Here is a 23,580-nt window from a genome sequence, read left to right as displayed (position 1 = left end):
TTGTGGTCGCCAGAGTCTCGGCTGTTAACGAAACAGGATTCGCCACAGATAGGTGGGGTTGACAATTGGGTTGGAGAAGCTATATTTGCGCTGGCAACCACTTGAAAGGGTTGCGCTACACAACCATTTGAATCTATTTCGTATTTTAGTCGCCTCTTACGACAGACATGTTGTTGTTGTTGTTGTTGTAGCAATGCTCGCCCCACCTAACAGCCGCGACCGATCACAAATTGTCATCAATATCCTCTAACGGGAGTCCAAGGAAACTTGCCGTTTCAACAGGGGTGGACCATAAGGAAAGGGGTGTTAGAGGCGTTGGTTCCACATTACAATTAAAGAGATGGTTGGTGTCATGTGGGGACACATTGCAAGCAGGGCATACATTTTGTATGTCGGGGTTGATTCTGGATAGGTAAGAGTTTAACCTGTTACAGTATCCAGAACGAAGTTGAGCAAGAGTGACACGCGTTTCCCTGGGGAGTATGCGTTCCTCTTCTGCGAGTTCTGGATATTTTTCTTCAAGTACTGGATTCACCGTGCAATTCCCGACATAAAGGTCCGACGCCTGTCTATGGAGTTCACCAAGGACCTGCTTGTGTTTTTTCGCTTCATACGGCTGGGTTCTCAGGTGCCGTATTTCCTCAAAATGCTTACGGAGATGACTCCTTAGGCCCCTAGGCGGTGCTGGTTCTTCAATCAGATGTCTGTTGGGATGCCCAGGTTTCTGGGTATTCAACAGAAACTGTTTGGTCAGCATCTCATTTCTCTCCCTGATGGGGAGTATTCTCGCCTCATTATGCAGATGGTGTTCTGGGGACATAAGAAGACAGCCCGTGGCGATTCTGAGAGCAGTATTTTGGCAGGCCTGTAGTTTCTTCCAGTGGGTGGTTTTTAGGCTTGGCGACCATATGGGTGACGCGTAGCACGTAATCGGCTGGCTAATTGCTTTGTATGTGGTCAAGAGCGTTTCTTTATCTTTTCCCCAGGTACTGCCAGCAAGGGATTTGAGGATTTTATTACGGCTCTGAATTCTTGGAACAATTGCGGTTGCGTGCGCACCAAAATGTAGATCCTGATCAAACGTCACACCCAAGATTTTGGGGTGTAGGACAGTCGGTAGCGTAGTGCCATCGACGTGGATGTTCAATATGGTCGACATTTGGGGCGTCCATGTTGTAAATAAGGTCGCGGAAGATTTAGTCGGTGACAATGCCAGGTTTCGCGAGGCGAAACAACTGGAGAGATCAGGGAGATAGCCGTTTATTTTATTGCATAGCTCATCGATCTTTGGGCCTGGGCCTGTGGCCATTATTGTGCAGTCATCGGCGTAGGAAACGATTGTGACTCCTTCCGGTGGTGAAGGTAGCTTAGATATGTAGAAATTAAACAAAAGCGGGGATAGGACACCACCCTGTGGCACCCCTTGTTTAATTCTCCTTTGTTTTGATGTTTCGTTTCTGAATTGCACCGATGCCTGCCGACCACCCAGATAATTTGCGGTCCACCTTTTAAGACATGGGGGAAGGGTGGACCCTTCCAGGTCTTGCAGTAACGAGCTATGGTTGACCGTATCAAAAGCTTTTGATAGGTTTAACGCTACGCGTACTGTTCTATGGTGGGGATATTGATTCAAACCGCAATTTATCTGGGTGCTAATGACATTTAGTGCGGAGGTAGTGCTATGGAGTTTTCTGAAGCCATGCTGATGAGGTGCTAGCTGCAAATGTGCTTGGAAATAAGGGAGCAAAATGGCTTCAAGCGTCTTTGCCACTGGCGATAGGAGAGATATCGGACGATATGACTCACCTACGTTAGCTGGTTTCCCAGGCTTTAGTAGCGGGACCACCTTGGCCATTTTCCATTTCTCGGGTATGACAAAGGTGGAAAGAGACAGGTTGAAGACATGCGCTAAATATTTGAAACCCTCTTTCCCTAGGTTTTTAAGCATCGGCATGGCTATGCCGTCTGGGCCCACTGCTTTGGATGGTTTAGCGCGACCAATGGTGTCCTCAACCTCTCTAGCGGTGATGGTAATTGGTGACGCGCTGAGTTTGTGTTTATGTGCGTGTCTATTGGCTCTCCGTCTATCTTTGTCGACCGTAGGATGCATTATATATTGTCGGCAGAAAGCGCTCGCGCATTTTTTCGCATCCGACAGCACCTTATCGCCAAAGGCGATGGAAACTTTGTCTTTGTGCTTAGTCGGATTCGATAGGGACTTTACGGTTGACCAAATTTTACCTACACCGGTAGAGAGGTTACAACCCAATGAATTTCGTTGGGTTTTCCACTACATAATCGCAGTTTTTCGCATCATCCAATAGGCGCGACCGATCACAAATTGTACTCCCAGCGGGTTAGGGGGTTAGAATATACTCGCGGTAGGTATGTCTGTCGTAACAACCTCTTAGGTGCTCTTCCCATTTCGCCCGCTTGTGTTCGTCCACAAGACAAGCGGGCGAAATGGGAAGAGCACCTAAGAGGTTGTTACGACAGACATACCTACCGCGAGTATATTCTAACCCCCTAACCCGCTGGGAGTACAATTTGTGATCGGTCGCGCCTATTGGATGATGCGAAAAACTGCGATTATGTAGTGGAAAACCCAACGAAATTCATTGGGCTTCGGTCGTTTTACTATGCCAACGTCCGTCCGGTTCAAGCTCTGATTGGAGCACCGGATTGGGATAAAAATAGCTGAAAACAGAATCCTCAAATTTGAAATCGACAAAATCTAAAAATTTCCTATTCATGTTTAAAAAAAAAAAAAAAAAAAAAAAATGCTTAGCTTTTTCTGCATCGGATCCACACTATTCCTTCGAAAAACCCTCACAGTGTACGGTTGTTGTTGTTGTAGCGATGTTTCTCCCCGAAGGCTTTGGGGAGTGTTATCGATGTGATGGTCCTTTGCCGGATACAGATCCGGTACGTTCCTGCAACACAGCGCCATTAGGGTGCAAGCCAGACCATCTCGGGAAAGATTTATATGGCCACAGTAAACCTTCAGGCCATCCCTCCCTCCCCACCCCCAAGTTCCATGAGGAGCTTGGGGTCGCCAGAGCCCCGTCTGTTAGTGAAACAGGATTCGCCGCGGACAGGTGAGGCTAGCAATTGGGTTTGAAGAAGCTATATATTGCGCTGGCAACCTAAAAGGGTTACGCTACACAGCCCCTTGAATCTGTTATTTTAGTCGCCTCTTAGGATAGGCATACCTACCGCGGGTATATTCTGACCCCCATAACCCGCTGGGGAAGTGTACGGTCTTGAACAGCGCTTCTAAAATTTTCCTCTTACATCGTGTCAATGCACCCTACCTAAGTACACGAAGTCCCTGTGAATCATTATGCAAAACAAATTTAACACTCCCAAGAAATATTATTGTTCATAAAAATTATCAAATGTTTAGCTCTGATTTATCAACAAATATATTTCAATAAGAGTGAGTTTATATATAGAAGATAACAAAGATATTTTCATCATAAATAAACCAAAAGTTATGAGTTTTTTAGCTTTACCAAAATGCGAACTTTATTACAACTTTAGCGATTTAGCAAGTTTCGTTGTTTCGATGCTTCAGTGCTAAATATTTGGCACAAATCTAACAAATGATAATTACTATTTCTTTTGCAAGTTCTACTAATCCTATTCTTATCCCTGGTCAGAAGTACTTTAAATTAACTGCTCTTCTAGTTAAGCAACAATCTCAAAATTACACAGATTTATGAAACTTAACGACTAAAAATAAGTCGTAACATTCATAATAAAGAAAAAGCAAACGACGAAATTGTTTATGTTGTTATTTGTTTCATCTTCCCCCGGGGCAGCGCTAACAGAACAGTATACGAAAAGAGCAATTGTGTTACTTAGCTCGTGAATGAGGCACGTGAAATTGAATATTTTTTGTTATTGTTGATGGTAGCGTATTTTTTGGTTTTATGCCAATTAACGCTTCTACAGCCCTCCATTGTGAAGAAAATTTTTTTTGCGCAATAATTTCTAGACCTTATAACAATAACAATTCAATATTGGCCTTTATGTTGTAAAGCGTTGTCAAACCTTTTGCAGCACACAGTGCATGATTCAATTACTGATTGAATCATGGATTAAAAATTACCAAACTATCAACTTTTCAACAACTAAGTTATACATTTGTTTTTGTTTACATTCAATTGCATTAATTATTCATTGGAATATTTTCTTGTAGTTGTTTTTAATAGTATTTAGTAATAATTGCTTTTATATTCATATCTTCCTCAAATTGTTTACTGCATGTGATGTTGAGCCTTGCACTGTCGTAGCGCCTCATTAAAACCTTCACAGAGTGTCAAATCAGATTGCCCCTGAGCGCACTGTAAAAATTGTTTTATTTCCCAAGCGCAAGCACCTTGTGGCTCATTAGGTTGAGCGCCGTTTGCAAGGTATTGTTGAGCTGGAGCAGCTGGTGCACCAGCAGCAGGAGCAATTGCCTCCTTTTCACCAGAGCCGCTAAACATGCCAGTTAAACCAGCGCCAAGAGTGTGACCCTGAAAGGAAGATTTTTTAGAATTAATACTTGTTTGCTTATAAATTGAAGACTTTTAATAAGTAAAAAGAACAAGGCCAGTAATACAGAAAAAACTATTTGTTTATAAAGATATGCAGGACATGAGTAAATCTTTGTAACTGAACTGTAAATAACAGATTTGAGGCTTTTTACCATTTTTAGCTTGTTTTTATAAATATTTTGCTACACCAGCGCTACATCGACTTCCTTGCAGGGAAGTTTTAGGATTAGACGGATGCTGAAGTTAGAACTGAACCGCTGAGCACAAAGCTTAGCCAATCGATTTCTTTTATAAATATTCTAATTAAGGCCAGGATTTAATGATGTAATGATATTTAAATATTTTGGCTAGTCTTTAGTTGAAGCCTAAATGAAGAGTAATATCGGTATTAGTTCGGATTGCAAAAATTTGACCCCGTTGAACTTGAAATGATGGTAGGTCGTATTTCGGTTTATGAAATTTACTTGTATGACATAACAAATAAAGATAATCTTGCTGTGTACGACTAATCTATATATAACAAAAGCAGCATCCTACAAATATGTATATACTTACTACTGCTGAGCCAACAGCTACACCGCCAGCGGTAGCTGCCATCTGCTGGAACATGGATGGCTGTTGTGGTGCACCAACAGCGCTTGGTGCTGCTTGCATGGGGGACAGAGGAGTGGCCGGTGCTGTGCGTGCAGGCACATTTGGTGAAGGAGATGTAGCACGATGAGTGGGCATGCTCCTGTTGTTAATAATAGAGTTCAAAAGTTTATAAATCACAAGTTAAGAAATCAATTGGATTTCATAACATTTTTCTCGCATGCGACATTGTTACGAAGTGTTCGAGAAAATTGTAGAACTGTTACGTAACCAACCGAATCTTGAAATGAGCGAAAATTCAATGACCATTATTTTCAATCTTTTCCAAGCGCTAATCTACGTAACAGAACTTGTTTATTTACAAGAAAATATTAAACAAATCGACGTATGCAAATGGTTGCACTTTGTACCTACAGCTCAACAATTTACTCGTGCAAAATTTTTTCGAAGATTTTTGCTCACCTTCTGGTAGCTGGTGGTGGGCTTGCCGTGCGTCCACGTCGTACCATTTTGTTTTATTTTTTTAAGCCTTTGGTTTTAATTAAGAGATTCCTTTCAATAAATTGCACAATTGGGTTTAACTCGGTTGCTTGAAAATTTACTGTACTTTCTAGCCTCAACTTGCGATTTTTATATATTTTCTCTTGCTTTTTCTGTTTTCAACTGACGTTTGTTCCACAGCTCGTGTGCCTTTTATAAAAAAAAATTGAGTTACCAGAAATTTCACTTTGCTTCTGCGCGGAAGTGCCACCAATATGTCAAAAGTGACAGCAAGAGCACGCCATAAAATCAAATGAGCAAATGGCAACGTAGAAAAAATTTGAGTAATTTAAGCCGGAGTCATAGGTGCCGTATGTCGTATCGCTGTATCTGTATCCCTAACGTAATCAGCTGTTTATCGTTACGACGGTAACCAAAACCCAATTTGTTGGCTACGATACGGTTACGACCTTAGCGGCACCAATAATCGATTGCATTGATTCTCATAAGGTTGGTCGAATCAGCTGTTAAAAGGTTATCGATAAAGCACCTATGTCTCCAGCTTTAGTTTAGTTCACAACAGCTAAAACTCTTCCAAAAATATCGCGAGAATTGTCACAAGACGCGTTTTGATCCCAGGACCACTAATCCGAAAGCGGAAATTCCAAACTTTATTTCTGTCAAAAGATATTCCCAAAAAACCGAAAAATGGCCCGGAGCACTGCGAAACCGGGGGTGGGATCCATATTATTTTTGCGCAGAACACCTTTCTGAGTTGGCGGCCTTCGGCCGCGCTTATAAAAAATAACCCTGGGCTACGCCATGCCAAGTCCGGGTGTGTGGTATAACCGTGGCTACCGATTTTTTTGGTAGCGTATTAGCAGTCGACCCCTGCTCTTATAAAAAATTACCCTGGGTTGGTCCAACACCGGTTTGGCGACCAAAACCATATCCGCGCAAAACACTTTTACCCACAGTTTTTCTTGTGGGTACTCCAAAGTCATCAAAGTTACAACAACCACGTGAAAATCTTCAATTTTGTTTGCAAATATCTCGGAAACGAAATAAAATTTTGAACTTCCGCTTTCGGTTTCGTGATCCTGGGTCCAAAACGCGTATTTTGATACCTCTCCCGGTTTGGAAGAGTTTTAGCAGTTGTGCGCCAAAGTAAAGAATTACCAAAAATTTGCAAAATATGTAGGTATGTCTGATTTTGGAATTTGAAGGAAATCGATGTTGCTGACTAAATAAATTTTTGAGAAAAGTTTCTATGGTTAATTTCTTAATTTTAAAAGTGCTCACGAGATGACAAGTGCAAGTCTTTTTATAATGGCCGCGGCACAATCCACCTTTTCATATATATATATGTACATTCTGGGTCGATTTGTATGAACGAAAGTTAACCGATATCGCGCCATCGATTTTTTGATAGGATTTGGGCTTAGGAAAAAAAGGGTAATGCGGCAGTTACTCACGAACGTACGTACCAAAAACGTGTCAGCTGACACGACCTATCTTATGAGTGTGCAATGTAAACGAAAACTCACCGACGTGCAACGCCTGTACGTACGTAGCCCGGAACGTAGAAATCAAAACAATTTTGATTTTTTTCCGTAAGAACGTGTCAGCTGATCGCTCTCTCACTAGACAGAGTTGCCTAGCAGACTTTTGTGCGCTAATTTTTGACCGTTTGCAGTTTTTGCAAAAACACCTAATTAAAGTTTGAAAAATTGTGAAAATAATTCGAAATAATTATGTAAAAGTGCAGATTATAAATGTGTAATCTATTTATATTTATTTAATATTAATTCCAGCCTTTTACAACATCAAAAATTAAAATGGAAAAAGTTGATGTTTCCATAAGCATGCATGTAAAATGGTCAATGGCAACAGTGCTTATCTGTAAACAATACACACACAAATATGTTATGTACATGTACACAGACGCACACATTGATTCCTACGGGCTTGAGAGTTCGGTCAAACGTGCTTCGTACGACAAACGTCCGTACGTACGGCACACGTCGGTGGGTAACTGCCGCATAATAGTCTAGTTGAGGGGTCGATTGCTAATACGCTACCAAAAATATTGAGAAAGGTGTCAAACGACGCGTCTTGACATCAGTATTAATAATCCGAAGGCGGAAAATAAAAATATTATTATTATTCAAAAGATATTAATGAAAAACCGAAAAAAGACCCGCGGGTACCTTCGAAATCGGGGGTGGGATCCATAGTATTTTTGCGCAGAACACCTTTCTGAGTTGGCGGCCTTCGGCCGCGCTTATAAAAAATAACCCTGGGCTACGCCATGCCAAGTCCGGGTGTGTGGTATAACCGTGGCTACCGATTTTTTTGGTAGCGTATTAGCAGTCGACCCCTCAACTAGACTATTACCAAAAAAAGTTCTACTACGCATACCCAAAAAATAATTTTCGAGCCTGCGAAAACAAATTGAGAAAGGGTAAATTTTTCGACCAAAACACTCCCCAAAATCAAACAATATTTTTTTTTTCAAGAAACTGTTGTAAAAACGTTGTCGACTCAAATCCTATCGAAAAATCGATGGCACGATATCGGTTAATAAATCGACCCAATCTAATGTACATGCTTTTAATGCGATCTTATGTATTATAAGAAGATTGGACGTATTTTTAAAGAGAACTGCGATTGACATTCAGGTCTACGGTCAGAGAATGGTTGTTGTTGTTGTAGCGATAAGGACATTCCCCGAAGGCCATGGTGAGTGTTATCGATGTTGATGGTCCTTTGCCGAATACAGATCCGGTACGTTCCGGTACCAAGCCCGACCATCTCGGGAACGATTTGTTATGACCACATGCGACCTTTTTCGCCTCGCGAAACCTGGCATAATCACCGACTAAATCCTCCGCGACCTTATTTACAACATGGGCGTCCCAAATGTCGGCCATTTTGAACATCTACATCGATGATCTACGCTAGCGACTGTCCTACACCCCAAAATCTTGGGTGTGACGTTTGATCAGGATCTAGAATTGTACCGAAAATCCAGAGCCGTAATAAAATCCTCAAATCTCTTGCTAGCAGTACTTGGGGAAAAGATAAAGAAACGCTCATTACTACTTACAAAGCAATTGGCCAGCCGATTGCATGCTACGCGTCCTCTATATGAACGCCAAGGCTAAAAATTACTCACTGGAAGAAGCTACAGGCCTGCCAATATACTGCTCTCAGAACCGCCACGGGCTGTCTTCTTATGTCCCGCAGAAAACCATCTACATAATGAGGCGAGAATACTCCCCATCAGGGAGAGAAATGAGATGCTAACCAAACAGTTCCTGTTGAATACCCAGAAACCTTAAGGAGTCATCTCCGTAAGCATTATGAGGAAATACGGCACCTGAGAACTCAGCCGTATGAAGCCAAAAAACACAAGCAGGTCCTCAGTGAACTCCACAAACAGGCGTCGGAACTTTATGCCGGGAATTTCCCGGTGAATCCAGTACCCAGAGCTTGCGGAAGAGGAAAGCACACTCCCCAGGGAAACACGAGTCACTCTAGCTCAACTTCTTTCTGGATACTATAACAGGTTAAACTCTTACCTATCCAGAATCAACCCCGACATACAAAATGTATGCCCCGCTTGCAATGTGTCCGCACATGACACCAACCATCTCTTTAATTGTAATATGGAACCAACGCCTCTAACACCCCTCTCATTATGGTCCACCCCTGTTGAAACAGCAAGTTTCCTTGGACTCCCGTTAGAGGATATTGATGACAATTTGTGATCGGTCGCACCTATTGGATGGGGCGAAGCACTGCTACAACAACAACAACCTTCTACGCCATCCCGCGCTCCCACACCCTAGGTCCATGAAGAGCTCGGGGTTGCCAGAGTCTCGGCTGTTAATGAAACAGGATTCGCCACGGATAGGTGATGTTGACAATTGGGTTTGGAGAAGCTATATATTTCGCTGGCAACATGAAAAGGTTGGGCTACACAACCCCTTGAATCTATTTATTTGGTATTTTAGTCGCTTCTTACGACAGGCATACCTACCGCGGGTATATTATAACCCCCCTAACCCGCTGGGGGTCAGAGAATGGTCATGTCGGATGGCGCTGGGCATGCTTTAATAGGAACGAAACAGAAAATTTGGTCAAAAATCTACTCACGCCCACGGAAATGTGACTATGAATATGACTACTACAATGACCGGGCACAATGACCGTTAATTACTAGTCAGATGACGTGGAGCGTTTTTGCAGGATTGTGTTTGGTGAATGCGCCCATTATTTGATACTATTGTGGAGTCAACGGGTGTGGTTCTTGACGAACCATGCTTTATACCAATAAATAGGCACGACCAGTTAATAATAGTAATCGTAGCGAGCGTCTTATCTAACGCTTTTGCCACAGTCATGCACGGCACGTTACTGCAAGACTTGGAATTGTATACTCTTCCCCTAGTCTTAAAGGTGGCCCGGTCCAGCACAGGAATGTAACATTAAAACAAAAAAATTAAACAAGTGGTGCTGAACGGTGGTGTCGTATACCCACTTTTGTTTAACTGTTACATATCGAAACGCCCTTTTAAACCAGAAGGAGTTACCATTTTATCCTATGCTGTTGACCGCACAATAATGGCAACCGGTCCTGGTCTTTCCATGTATGAGCATTGCTGTAAAATTAACAACTAGGCGCATAGTCTGTCCAGTTTTTTCACCCTGCGAAGTTCGGAACTATCACCGACCAAATCTTCGGTGACCTTATTTACAACGTGAACGTTGCAAATATTGGTCATATTGGATATCCACATCGATGGCATTGCGCTATCGACTGTTCAACACCTTAAAATACTGGGCGTGAAGTTTCAGCCGCAATTGTATTTTAAGTACTAAGCCGTAACAAACTTCTCAAGTCTTTCGCTGGCAGTTCCTTAGGCAAAGACAAAGAAAAGCTCTTAGCTACATATAAACTAATTGGTTAGCCACTTGTATGCTACGCGTCTCCGATATGGTCTCCGAGCTTAAAGGAAAAACACTGGAAGAAAATGCAGGGCTGTCAAAACACCGCGGGATGTCTTCCTAAGTTTTTTACCTGAATATCATCTACAAAGTAAGGTGAGAATACTTCCCATAAAGAAGATAAATGAAATGTTGAACAAACAGTTTCTGTTTAATACCCAGAAACCTGGCCATTCTAGCAGACATCTGATTGAAGATGCCCCGTCTCTAAGGACTTAATCAATCACCTCCATAAGCGGTATGAAATAATCCGGTGAATTAGAACTCAGTCGTTATAGCCTGATGAGCATAAGCAGCATCATCCATAATGAATCGACACGGTTCTATGCCGATAAATTCCCGGCGAACCCGATCTCAGTGTTAAATACCTGAAACTCGCAGTTGAAGAAAGCGATCACTCCAGGGGGACGGGCATCACTTTTGCACAACTTCGATTTGGTATCGTAATAGGTTTAACTCTTACTTATCCAGAATAAACCCCGACATGCAACATGTATGTCTCGCATTTTTGTGACCTTCACATCATACCAACCATCTTTAAATGCAATGTGGAAGTAAATTTCCCAACTCCCATGTGTCTTTGGTCCAATCCTGTTGAAATATTGAAGACAATTTGTGAGTGAACCCACTGTTAACACAACAAGCTCTAACGTCAATGGAAAACAACACGAGAGGGGAAATAGAGGCAGGTGAGTAGTGCTAGCGAAACAAATAGGCGAGGCGACGCTCGGCATGGACATCTCGCCAGAAATATCCACCATCAGCGCAGGTATTATATAACTTTAGCATCCGACCACCTACCCTTACTCCCCTCATTAGAACAATCATCAAATAATAGCGGATATGATGCATGACTAGGGAGAGGACATTTTCATGTGAGACAGCAAGATCCAGAAAACCCCCAAATTAGGGAGCTAAAAATGAGTATCAGACTGTTGTGAATGGTCACAAGCGGAATTAACATCTAAAATACTACAATCTCTCTGCTGACATTGGATAGCTGTGGCCAACCGTAGAGCCCATGTCAAATTCGACGAAGTACAATCCAACAAAGCAACAACAAAATATCTGTCGCCTCTGATATTAAGTATTGTCGGATGCTCGAGCTCTTTTTTCCGACACTATGTATGTAATGCACTCCTCGATTCCTAAGGCCAGGCGGCGCGCTAACAGACAAACAAAAAACACAATGCGTCTACCATCACAATCACCGCCATAAAAATCGAAGAAGCCATCGAGTAGGGGAGCAACCTAAAAGCAGTAGGCTCAGACGGAATAGAAGAATGTAAACTGGCAGTAGACCTTCTCCACTGTACGTAACTGGAAGGCATAGAGAGATTAACCTGAGTTCTCGGCAGAGATCGGCATGTCAACTTGGTCTCTTCAGCTTAATTTATACATATAGAAGTTCCCTTTCCCAACAGGAAGGCTCACAATGGTTTCATATGTAGAAGACTGCACGATAATGTCAACGAAAATTAAAGTCAATCTTTCTAGTCTTTGCAGTTTTTTGACATTATCACAGGACCAAGTGTACAGCGACCGTATTCGTGGAAAACGGAACGGGGAAGATGGTACAACTATATTATATGCATGCCGATGTCACTACCCTATCGACTTGCTGAAACACATAGATATTGGGCGTGTCGTTCGATAACGGTTTTACCTTTCATGCACATGCGAACGCAATTGCATCTTAAGTATGGAGATGCAATAAAATTCCCAAGTCTCTCGCTGGCAATACTTGGGGCAAGAATACTTTATAACACAACTGGCTAGCCACTCAGGTGCGGCCCGGTATGGCCAGCTGACATGAAAGACATACACCAAAGAAAACTGTAGACCTGCCAAAACACTGCACTCGGAACTGTCCCGGGATCAAAAAGGGCGCCACGCTGTGTTAGTAGCGTGCTCCGCCTACCATACCGAAGGTCCTGGGTTCAAGTCAAGGCCAAAGCAATATAAAAATTTAGAACAAGTTTTTTCAATTAGAAAAAAAAAAAGTTTTTCCAAACGAAGTCGCCCTTGGTAGTGAGTGTATTTCCGCTATGAAAAGCTCCTCTGTGAAAACTCATCTGCTTTGCAGATGCCGTTCGGAGTAGGCGTATAACATGTAGGTCCTATACACCAATTTGTACGAAAAATTAAAAGGAGCACGACGTAAATGGGGAAGAGAAGCTCGGCGTAAATCTCGTCGGATGTATATCGAGCCTTGTATTTATTTATTTTTATTATGCTGTGTACACCAGTTCTGTTGGGTTCGATACCCAATTCTCGAAATCGAGAAAGCCTTTCCAGGGATCGTTACTCTGACTTTACTTAAATCTGGCTAGTGTAATGCATAAAACTCTTACTCATCCAACAACATTTTCAATCGTAATGTGGAACCAAGCTTTCTTGGACCGTTACAGAATATCGATCCCCCTACGTCCTTTTTCGCGACGCCCCTGCTCGAAACATATTTCTTATGCAAATTTGGCACTTTTCAAAACCAAAAATGGAAACGCAAAAAAATTATCGGACATTTGACAAAACCATCGTTCAACCTCAGCTTTCAGTAGCCGTATCAACGCATTGCGTTTCAGCGCAGCTCAGCTCAGTTTAGAGCAATTCAAAATCAACAATAGCAATAAATACTGAGTTGTTTTAATCAAAAGTGACAATAACATAACACTAACAACAACAATGATATAAAATATGTTGATTGAAAGAGTATGTATACGGAGAATAATGTTGTTCCAAATGTTGGATTAAAAGATGTGAGCACACTGTGAGAAACTGCTGCATAACGTACTATCACCTTTCTTACGGACTTTGGTCATCAACTTCTCAGGCGGCTCGAAGAGAGTCTTAGTCAAACTCACTGCGTAAGCAGATGAAGTTTTGAAATAAATTTCTCCTGCTCGCTAGGTGTTCCCCACTAGGCCCAAGCTTGTACGGGTAACCCTGAAGGAGACACACAGTGAAAATATCTAGGCGTAATTCTAGTTGTCGTGAAAGCTCAATGTGGATGAGAGAGCCAGAAAAGATTTCACTGCATTCTATGTAAACGAATGCTAGGGTGTACAAGAGGCGTCCTATCATCTGATAAACACGGCTAATGTGACTGCACTTAAGAGTCTTTGTTTGCTGGACGTTCACACAAAAAAGGACGTATACTTGGAAACTAGAGCGATTTTGCAGATTAACAAAGCTAAATAAAACGAGAGCTTTGAAAACTACCCCGACAACACTACTGTATACCATTCTACAAATACCACCCGTAAACTTAGCAGGCTTGAACGCAGGTCTTTCATCCATACATATAACCTGGAACCGTACTGACACTTCGATGGAAGGAAGGGTCTGCGGTATACTGTGCTTACCTTATAATAAGCAGATGGTGCGTTTCAGGCGGTAGTTATGACAAAGACAGCAGAGCTACTGCAAGAAAACTGCGTAAAATGCATCAGTGCCAGGCAGTCATTAAGACGATAATAAAAGCCACGAGAAAGATTTGAAACAGGGAGACACATACATCTAAATTGGATTTTAGACAAGGCAACAGTTGCATATGGTCAACGAAGCTAAACGAAGTGGAACCCTGCGCGGGTATGCAAAGTGTAAAGATCACGTGCTTAAAAAGAAACACGCCTTTTTTGCATCTCATGCACATCAATTATATCTGGTCCCTGACAAAAAATGTAGGAAGTGCGGACGGCAGGATGAAAAGGATGAGCCTATACTATGTATGTTCGTGTCCTGCACTCGCCAGATGATGCTCAAGCAGCAAGTTTGGTGACTATTAAAAAACTTCTAGTATCAAGAAGACGACAGTACTATGCACACATTCAATCTATGTGAGGTCCTTACGAACCGGACAGTTCGATATAACCAGCTGGTGAGTGGAGAAAATAAAAAAAACAAGTAAGGACGGGACTGTCTTCGGCTGTGCCGAAGACTTCATACCTTTCATGAATGGGGCTGAACAATAATCTTATCCCGTTCGTAATCTCCGAATAATCGGATGTATAAGATAAGAAATATATAGTGAACAGATCTAAATACCTAAACGATTTTTAAGATAAATATAAAGTAAAAAATAGGTAGGTACTTTGTGTGAGGATGCAAAGTTTCAGGTTTTTTGTAGTCTGCGTGTAAAAACTATGACTACGAATCACGTATTTCAAAAATATATGACGTAAACGTTACTATTTGATGAAATTTGATGAATTTTGAAGCTTCTATCCGTAAAAAAGGGACAAAAATGACAGTTTATATGAAGTATATAATATATATACCACCGATCTCTATGATTTTTTCAGACAACAATATATGCTATATACGTAAGCATTTGGTGAAATTTGAAGTTTCTGGCTGTTAAAACGGGGCAGAAATTGCGCAAAGTTTCTTATCTGAACAATCGGTTATATGAGATATATACTACGTATACCACCGATCTCAATAATTTTTTCAGACATCAATATATGCCATATACGTAAGCATTCGGTGAAATTTGAAGCTTCTAGCTGTTAAAATGGGGCTAAAATTGCGAAAATATATATATATATATATACTATATATACCACCAGACAACAATATATGCTATATACGTAAACATTCGTTGAAATTTGAAGCCTCTAGCTCTTAAAATAGGGCAGTAATTACGAAAAGTTTCTTATCTGAACAATCGGTTGTGGGGGATATATACTATACATACGACCGATCTCATCAATTTTTGCAGCAACAATATGTGCAATATACGAAAGTATATGGTGAAGTTGGAAGCTTCAATCTGTTAAATTGAGTAAGGTATTAAAAAATTCTCTTTTTCTGAAAAATCGGTTGTATGGAGGATATATGCTATAGTGGTCCGATCCGGCCGGTTCCTACAAATGTCTAATCGGACACCCAAATACACCCGCTCACCAAATTTTATCAAGATATCTCAAAAATTGAGGGACTAGTTTGCATACAAACAGACAGACGGACAGACGGACATGGCTAAATCAACTCAGCTCTTCAACCTGATTATTTCGGTATATTTAATGGTGGGTCTATCTATTTCCTTTAAGGACTTACAATTTTGGGTTTCGTGACGAAATTAATATACCATTTCATTTTCATGAAAGGTATAAATATTGTAACGAATTTAGGGAAATTCCGCTTATTTGAAACCTTCTGCTAAACTGTTGAATAAATCACTGCAATATTCTGTATTGCAAAATTATCTTTATTAGACTACTTTGAGAGTAGTACAACTATACTTCACAATTATGCTCCACTTCGCAACCGATAGCGTGTTTAAATCAAACTGATTAGTGACTACTCAGCTTGCGCTGTTTTTATACTCTCCGTTGCTTCCTTCACATATTTCTACTAAAGTCTAAACATTTCCCCTTCTAGAAGTGCTGTATCTCCTGCTTGGTAATTGATTATATACGTGTGTATGCGTGAGTAAGAACTTCGGCTGATGATTACATGTGTTTGTAAGTATCTCTTCGTGGCCTTGTGTGTATGTGCGTAAATGATTATTGTTTTGTTCATGTACACAGGAGTGGCAGCTTGCTTTATTGTTGTTGAGATTTTAATTTCTAACAACATAATGATGCTAATATTCGTCACAATATATATATCTTTATAAGCTTAGATTCGAAAAATGAAATCGTTCGCCATGTGAAGGAGGCGTAATCGGGTTCTTCCTCCTAACGAGAATTCGGAGCAGAGCACTTATCTGGTTAAGTGTGGGATCTTCGAATGTACGTTGGCGAAACGAACAAATGAAACTTCCTGCCATGCTAGTTCCCTCTCTCGTAACTAGCCCTTACTTTTTGGTAAAGGCTTCAATGAAATTAAGACTTAGCAAAGATTATATCAGTTTAGCTTTGAAGGGAGGATCAGACAAATCATGTAATGGAAAGTACAGTGCAGAGAGTCCGCTTGATTTTTTTCAGTGCACGCATTTGGATGTAATTTGTTAGTGAAATAAATTAATCAAGGCGATCATCATTTTGTGTATCGCGTAAAATCAGTGCGTTTTGCATAACGCGCGCGGATGGCATTTATCAAACGTTATTCTCATTTGAAAGAGAAAAGACCTTGAAAAAGTTCGCTAATAATAAAGTTCGCATTTCTAAATTCATATTTTTGGCAATCATTTTTTTAATTTCGATAATATGAAGTGCTTTATATCTTTAATCATCGTAATACTTCTTGGGCGGTGTAATGGCTTTGGTCAATATCATATGCGTCATTACAACAGTCGTCAAGTGGATTCCAGCGAAGAAGATGAAAATAGTTCGGTATTACGTAAGTACTACTTTGTGATCGAGCGGACATGCCAGTACTTATTTTAAACAAAAAACCGCCTCATTTGAAATGAATGTGGCACATATGTCGTCTCATGTACACGATCCTATATTGCAAAACAGTAGGCGGTAGCTCTACGCCTGGGATCTCAACAGATTTGCAGAAAACTACAAAGCAGTAAATTTTATTACACAAAATGATTCAGGTATAGCTGTGTCGAACTTTAGAAAGGGATACTCATTCGTAACTCTTCCATCATCTCTCAAGTGGTAAGGCTCAAAATTTAAGTCATCGAATCTTGTTGATCTATCTTTCGAAATCATAAATGGCATGTCAAAAACATAACAGAGGTCCTGCTGAGATGAGTGACAATTCATATGGCAACTTATAGTATTGAAAGTAAAGTTTTATAAGTCAGATTAATGGAGCATGCCAAAAATTGAAAGGTATAGTTCCGTGATAGACTAAATACGGGTTATTTATAAGCAAACATTCAAATGTAGAACTGAGTTTCGACGGTGAGACATGTACAGCAGGCGTGCATCAGCATGATGGAGTATAGCTCTCGAAAACGAAAAAAGACGCAGAATATGGCACAACACAGAAGCCGGTTTGTCTCCCAGCCAAATTTTATAAGAGATCGTTCCAATATACTTACATCAATGTGAATGCTGAGAGGAATATCATCTCAGAAAACTTCTGGAAACGCCCTATTTCAGAATTTCCTTAATGAATTCCCTAAATGCTCTATCATTACATTCAATAAATTAGAAGTACAGTTTAGGTTGATATTCCAGTTGCAGTCCAGCAGTCGAATTATTCACCCAGAGCTCAGTAACGCAGAGACAGTCAACGTCACCATTAATAACCCCAAAAAGCAGCAGGCGGGAACTATATAGAGGGACTGGGTAGAGATTTAAGACAAAATTAAAAAAAAAATTGTCTGTACTCGTTCAATGCAGTCAATTGCAAACTTATGGTACGGCCTCCAAGTTTGGAGCGTACAAACGATGAGTACAGAAATTTCAGGGTATAATGATCTGAAAAATTTATGCTGTTACGCCTTGGGAAACCTGGAGAGACATACGCACTAGAGTTAACGTAATTAATATGGTTATTGAACGTGAACGGGGAGTCGAAGATAGCGGTCCTTGATCTCAGAGAGTTGAATCTGAGATAATATATGTCATTGGTAAGGTATTGCGGATTTTAATATGATATGCACTGACAGCACTTGCCAGAGTGCTAATCTATTTATGTCTTCTTATAGACGCCATGCATCTTCAAGGTTTTATTTGTTGGAGCGTCCGCCGTTGTGTGATGGTAGCGTGATCCGCCTACCACATCGAAGATCCTGGGTTCACGCCCCGGGCAAAGCAACATCAAAATTTTAGAAACAAGATTTTTCAATTAGAAGAAAATTTTTTAAGCGGGGTCGCTCCTCGGCAGTGTTTGGCAAGCACTTCGAGTGTATTTCTGCCATGAAAAGCTCTCAGTGAAAACTCATGTGCCTTGCAGATGCCGTTCGGAGTCGGCATAAAACCAGAGGTCCCGCCTCGCCAATTTGTAGGAAAAATTAAAAAGGAGCACGACGCAAATTGGAAGAAAAGCTCGGCCTAAATTCTCTTCGGAGACTATCGCATCTTACATTTATTTAAATTTTTTTTTAACTTTAGATCTTCACACTCAACACATATTCACATATTCGCCTGAAATATCAGGTACCAGTGCGTATACGTAATGTCTTTTTTATTATTTGGTATAAAAGAGTTGCATACATACAAACATACCAGTAAAGCTAATATATGTAAGTGTGTTAGATTAGATTTGGTAGCAAAATCTTTGGGGAGTGTTTTTAAAGCTCGGCGATGACGGAAAAGACGTTCCGGAGCCAAACTATGACCAAGCGAGAATGGCAATATCCCGGCTAAAGAATAACAAGGCGCCGGGTAACGGCGGACTTCTCTCCGAGGTGTTCAAGCTTGGAGGCGAAGAGTTGATTAAGACATGCAACAACTCCTAAAAAAAATAAATAAATGTAAGGCGCGATAACCTCCGAAGAGATCTAAGGCCGAGCTTCTCTTCCATTTTGCGTCGTGCTCCTCTTGATTTTCCCTACAAATTGGCCGGACGGGACCTACATGTTTTATGCCGACTCCGAACGGCATCTGCAAGGCAGATGAGTTTTCACTGAGAGCTTTTCATGGCAGAAATACACCCGGAGCGCTTGCTAAACACTGCCGAGGGGCGACCCCGCTTAGAAAAATTTTCTTCTAATTGAAAAACCTTATTTCTAAAATTTTGATGTTGCTTTGCCCGGGGTGCGAACCCAGGGCATACGGTGTGATAGGCAGAGCATGCTACCATCACCCCACGGTGGTCGCAACAACTCCTATGCAAACAAAATACGGTCGAACGAATGCATGCCTTCAAATTAGGTTTATGATTGCTCTCCTCTATCTACAAGGAAGTAAATCCCGCAAACGGCGCTAAAAACCGCGGAACCAATTGTAACGAATTTAGGGAAATCCTGGTTATTATGCATTTTCTGCTAACGTTCGAGTCGCTAAACTGTCGAATAAATAACTCCAATATTAGGTATTGCGAACTGGTCTTTATTTAGATTACTTTGAGAGTAGTACTTCACAATTTTACTTCACAACCAATAGCATGTTTAAATCAAAACTGATTACTGACTACTCGGCTTGCGCTGCTTTTATACTCTCCGTTGCGTCATTCGCATATTTCTACTAAAGTCTAGACGTTTCGCCTTCTAAAACTGCTATATCTCCTGCTTGGTAATTGAGTTACATATATGCGTGTGTATGTGTGAGTAACAACTTTTTTATGAGTAACAACTTCGGCTGATGACCACATGTATGTATGTGAAATATCTCTTCGTTGCCTTGTATGTATGTGTATAAATGATGACTGATGTATTCATGTATACAAGTGTGGCTTGCTTCATGTTTTTGTTGTTGCCTGATTATTTACTAACAGCCTAGCGATGTCGACATTCGCCACAATACATTTTAATATCACTTGGCTTTATATGACTTTCTTTTGCTTTCTTCCAGGTTCCTATCGTCGCTGTATGTGGGACCAATCGAGATTTCTACCACGTCGTTTGGTGATGCTCAGCTTATGTGCGAATTTATTTTGTGAAAATAATCAAATCATGCCACGTTCCAGGTCTATTTTTGTAGTGGAAAAAAAATCTAGACCCAATGAGTAGATATTCTTAGTGGAACTATTTCTTCATATTCTTCTAATGTGATCTCACTAATAAAATTATTTGTTTCTTTCTTTTTGTTTTATTTTCTTTCACATTCAATGTATACGTAATTTTAGCTGCTTGGATATATTACCAGATCAATGTGAACAAGGTGATGAGGAGGAGTTAATGTACAAACCCTTCCCCGACTGCTGCCCAGTTTATTGCAATTTAAAGCGACGTATGCAACGTTTGAAGGGAATGCATTATCGGCATCGCAAACTTCTGAATATGCAACAACAACAAGCACAAACTGACTTGCATTTAGGCAATTATAATGTGGATGATCTTAATTTTCGATAAAATTTGAAAAGGTGGATGAGCAACAGCAACAGCTCATAGAGTGCTTGCAGTGTGCACGTGCAATTAATGATGAACTAAATAAATAGACAATTATGCTCAATTATAGACATATGTGAACAATGTATAAGTAAATAAATGTATGTCCTTTGTATTCTTCTTTGCAATTAATTAATTTATATTCACTCAATGTAACCCAAATAATTATTTGATAACAACCACAATCAATCCACTTAATTTGCAATTCAATGGCACCTGCTATTTGGTACTCACCTTAAGGCTTAATTGTTAATTATCAGCTACTCATATCTCTAAGTATAAAGTATGTGAGTAGTACGCAAGCGCACTCGCGTGTTTTGGCGGTAAAGCTATTTACTGTTAAATATTTGTTTGCGCAGGCGTACAAATTGTTAGTTGATATTGACGCTGACGCATAAAGTTGCCCACGGATTTTGGCAGCAACCACGCATAAATTCAGTTTGTTTCTATTTTTCTAATGTTGTGATAGCTTCGCAACTGTACTGTTTGTATATTTTGTTCTCACATAACAAAAAGTAAGTGCAATGTCGAAATGAAGTCACTTAAAGATTTAGTCTGGCTCGAGATGACTGATAAATTTATTTCGTTTTGGGAAACTGGAGTGTAATGGAACGTGGTTGTTGGGCTCTGTGACCAAAATTCTATATATCTATCTATCACGGTGTACTTCAGGTGAACAAAGTATGTCTTTGAAAAAAAAAAAAAAAAAATAAAAAAAATTTGTAAGATAAACGGTTTTATTGAAAACAATATTTACATGAAGTAATAATAATACTAAAAGCTAGAAAATATTTTGGTAGGTCCTAGGTACTAGTCATCACACTCCTGGTGTTGATCAGGCAATTAAATAAAAGCGTTGGACGCGTCCAATTTCTATTCATAGTCATAAGTAAGACCAATTGAACCTAATCAGGTTATGCTACGCCTCATATTTTCAGTAATTTCACGGGCCCAGGGCTTTTATTTAATTTCTGATCAACGCTCTAGATTGATGAGGAGTGTGATGACTAGTACCTAGGACCTACCTAATTATTTTCTAGCTTTTAGTATTATTAATAATTCATGTAAAGTATTGTTTTCTATAAAACCGTTTAACTTAAAACTTTTTTAAAATTATTTTATTTTCAAGCTTTCAGTATTTATTTAATTGCCCATTATTCTCATTCTATTTAGTTCATTTACTGACTCATTATTACAAGGACTGTTTTCTGACAATTTGTTACTATCTAAGTTCTCAATACATAATCCTTCCAAAGACTTTACTCGACTTTGCGCCACGTATGCCTGTCCCTCCTCGAACTCCAAAATATTTTGATGTCACTTTTATCGGACAGTATGTAATATTTGTTCCAAATATGAGCCAAATCGGACATCATAGGTCGCTTTCTATTCATGTATGTATTACGTGTTCCAAATATGGACCGAATCGGATCACAAATACGATTTTTTGAATATCTCGATCCTTGCGCCACTTAGCGGCGATTTTTTTCACAGGCCGTTTTTTATTCATGTATGTATTACGTGTTCCAAATATGAACCAAATCGGACTTCAAATACGATTTTTTGAAATATTTCGATCCATGCGCCACCTATCGGAGTTTTTTTCTTATTATTGCATTGTCATCGGGTTCTGTACTATATTCCAAGTTTCAAGCTTGTGGCTTATCGGGAAATTACCCAAATTTTAATTCGAAATTCGTTCACAACGCCCGTGCCGCCGGCCGGCTTGTCAAATCAAGCTAAATAAAACCAGTTAAAAACCAATTTATTGAGAAAAAGCTCATTATTAATACTCTCGTACTTTTCATTCTCAAAATTGTCTTCCTTCTCCCTTTGTATATTCAGCTGATCAATCTCACGGAGCCTATTAACTTTGTTGACATTACGGTACCTTGTAATGGTAAAAACAGATCGAGGAAGTAGCCGCGTTAACGTTCCTCTCTTGACCGAGAATTTTCTCAGGTTTCGGGAATCATAACTCGAAAATTAGTTCATGTATCTTGACAAACTTCGGTACAAATATTTGCCAGATAAACCAAATATTTCTGACTAAAAGGAACCACGTCCACTTTTATAGAAAAGAGGTTCAAAGGGACTAAAAACGTATTTAAAAGGCCACATATTTTGCAAAAAATAACTTTAGGTCAACGGATTTTTACTTTTAAATTGTACCTCTAATATGAACACGATAAAAAGAAATTTTTATAATAGGTGTGGCCCCACCCCTTTTTTAAGCACTCAACCTTCTACATTCCAGAGGAACAACTGGAATACGAATTTACCTATCTTGAAAACTCGGTGCGCTTATTTCCCTTATAGAGGGGAATATTTCTTATAAAAGTGGAATAAATCGATTGAAAGATAAGCCCAATTTTAACAAGTAAGGAAGGCTAAGTTCGGGTGTAACCGAACACTACATACTCATCTGCCAAATTACAGCTTGCAAAACTTTTAAATTACCTTCTTTTAAAAGTGGGTGGTGCCACGCCCATTGTCCAAAATTTTACTAATTTTCTATTCTGCGTCATAAGGTCAACCCACCTACCAAGTTTCACCACTTTATCCGTCTTTGGTAATGAATTATCGCATTTTTTCGGGTTTTCGAAATTTTCGATATCAAAAAGTGGGTGTGGTTATAGTCCGATTTCGTTCATTAAAATAGCGATCTGAGATGAGTGCCCAGGAACTTACATACCAAATTTCATTAAGATACCTCAAAATTTTCTCAAGTTATCGTGTTTACGGCAGACGGATGGACGCACATGGCTAAATGAATTGTTTTTTTCGCCCAGATCATTTTGATATATAGAAGTCTATATCTATCACGATTACTTTATGCCGTTACGGGGTACCATTATGCGAACAAAATTAATATACTCTGTAAGCTCTGCTCAGCTGAGTATAAAAACACTTAATGTCAAAAAACTGAAGCTAAATAAACTATACGACATAATCTCTCAGCTGATAATTTAATGTTCGGTTACACCCGAACTTAGTCAACCTTACTTGTTCTTATTGTATCTTTATGCCCCTCTCTCTCTTCTCCTCTCT

General features: G+C 40.1%; 2 protein-coding genes across 3 annotated transcripts; one reads left to right on the top strand and one right to left on the bottom strand.

Moving 5' to 3' along the window:
* Window positions 1-4,123: 4,123 nt before the first annotated feature.
* Chchd2 (Coiled-coil-helix-coiled-coil-helix domain containing 2) lies at window positions 4,124-5,814 on the bottom strand. The gene is made up of 3 exons (XM_067783652.1): window positions 5,598-5,814; window positions 5,100-5,277; window positions 4,124-4,523 (listed from the first exon to the last, which is right to left on the bottom strand). Exons 1-3 carry the CDS (start codon window positions 5,642-5,644, stop codon window positions 4,263-4,265), a joined length of 486 nt encoding a protein of 161 aa, XP_067639753.1. The 5' UTR covers window positions 5,645-5,814; the 3' UTR covers window positions 4,124-4,262.
* Window positions 5,815-16,635: 10,821 nt separating this feature from the next.
* On the top strand, window positions 16,636-20,657 carry LOC137250578 (uncharacterized protein CG1552). Of its 2 annotated transcripts, none has more exons than XM_067783651.1 (3): window positions 16,636-16,916; window positions 19,994-20,108; window positions 20,268-20,657. In XM_067783651.1, exons 1-3 carry the CDS (start codon window positions 16,784-16,786, stop codon window positions 20,491-20,493), a joined length of 474 nt encoding a protein of 157 aa, XP_067639752.1. In that variant the 5' UTR covers window positions 16,636-16,783; the 3' UTR covers window positions 20,494-20,657. The 2 variants fall into 2 exon arrangements, with proteins under 2 accessions (XP_067639752.1, XP_067639751.1); XM_067783650.1 differs by having other exon boundaries at window positions 19,994-20,147.
* Window positions 20,658-23,580: the final 2,923 nt, after the last annotated feature.

Source organism: Eurosta solidaginis, chromosome 4, assembly GCF_040869045.1.
Source record: "Eurosta solidaginis isolate ZX-2024a chromosome 4, ASM4086904v1, whole genome shotgun sequence".
NCBI lineage: Eukaryota > Metazoa > Arthropoda > Insecta > Diptera > Tephritidae > Eurosta > Eurosta solidaginis.
Note: the sequence above shows the minus strand (reverse complement) of the source record. Positions and strands in the feature narration are given on the sequence as shown.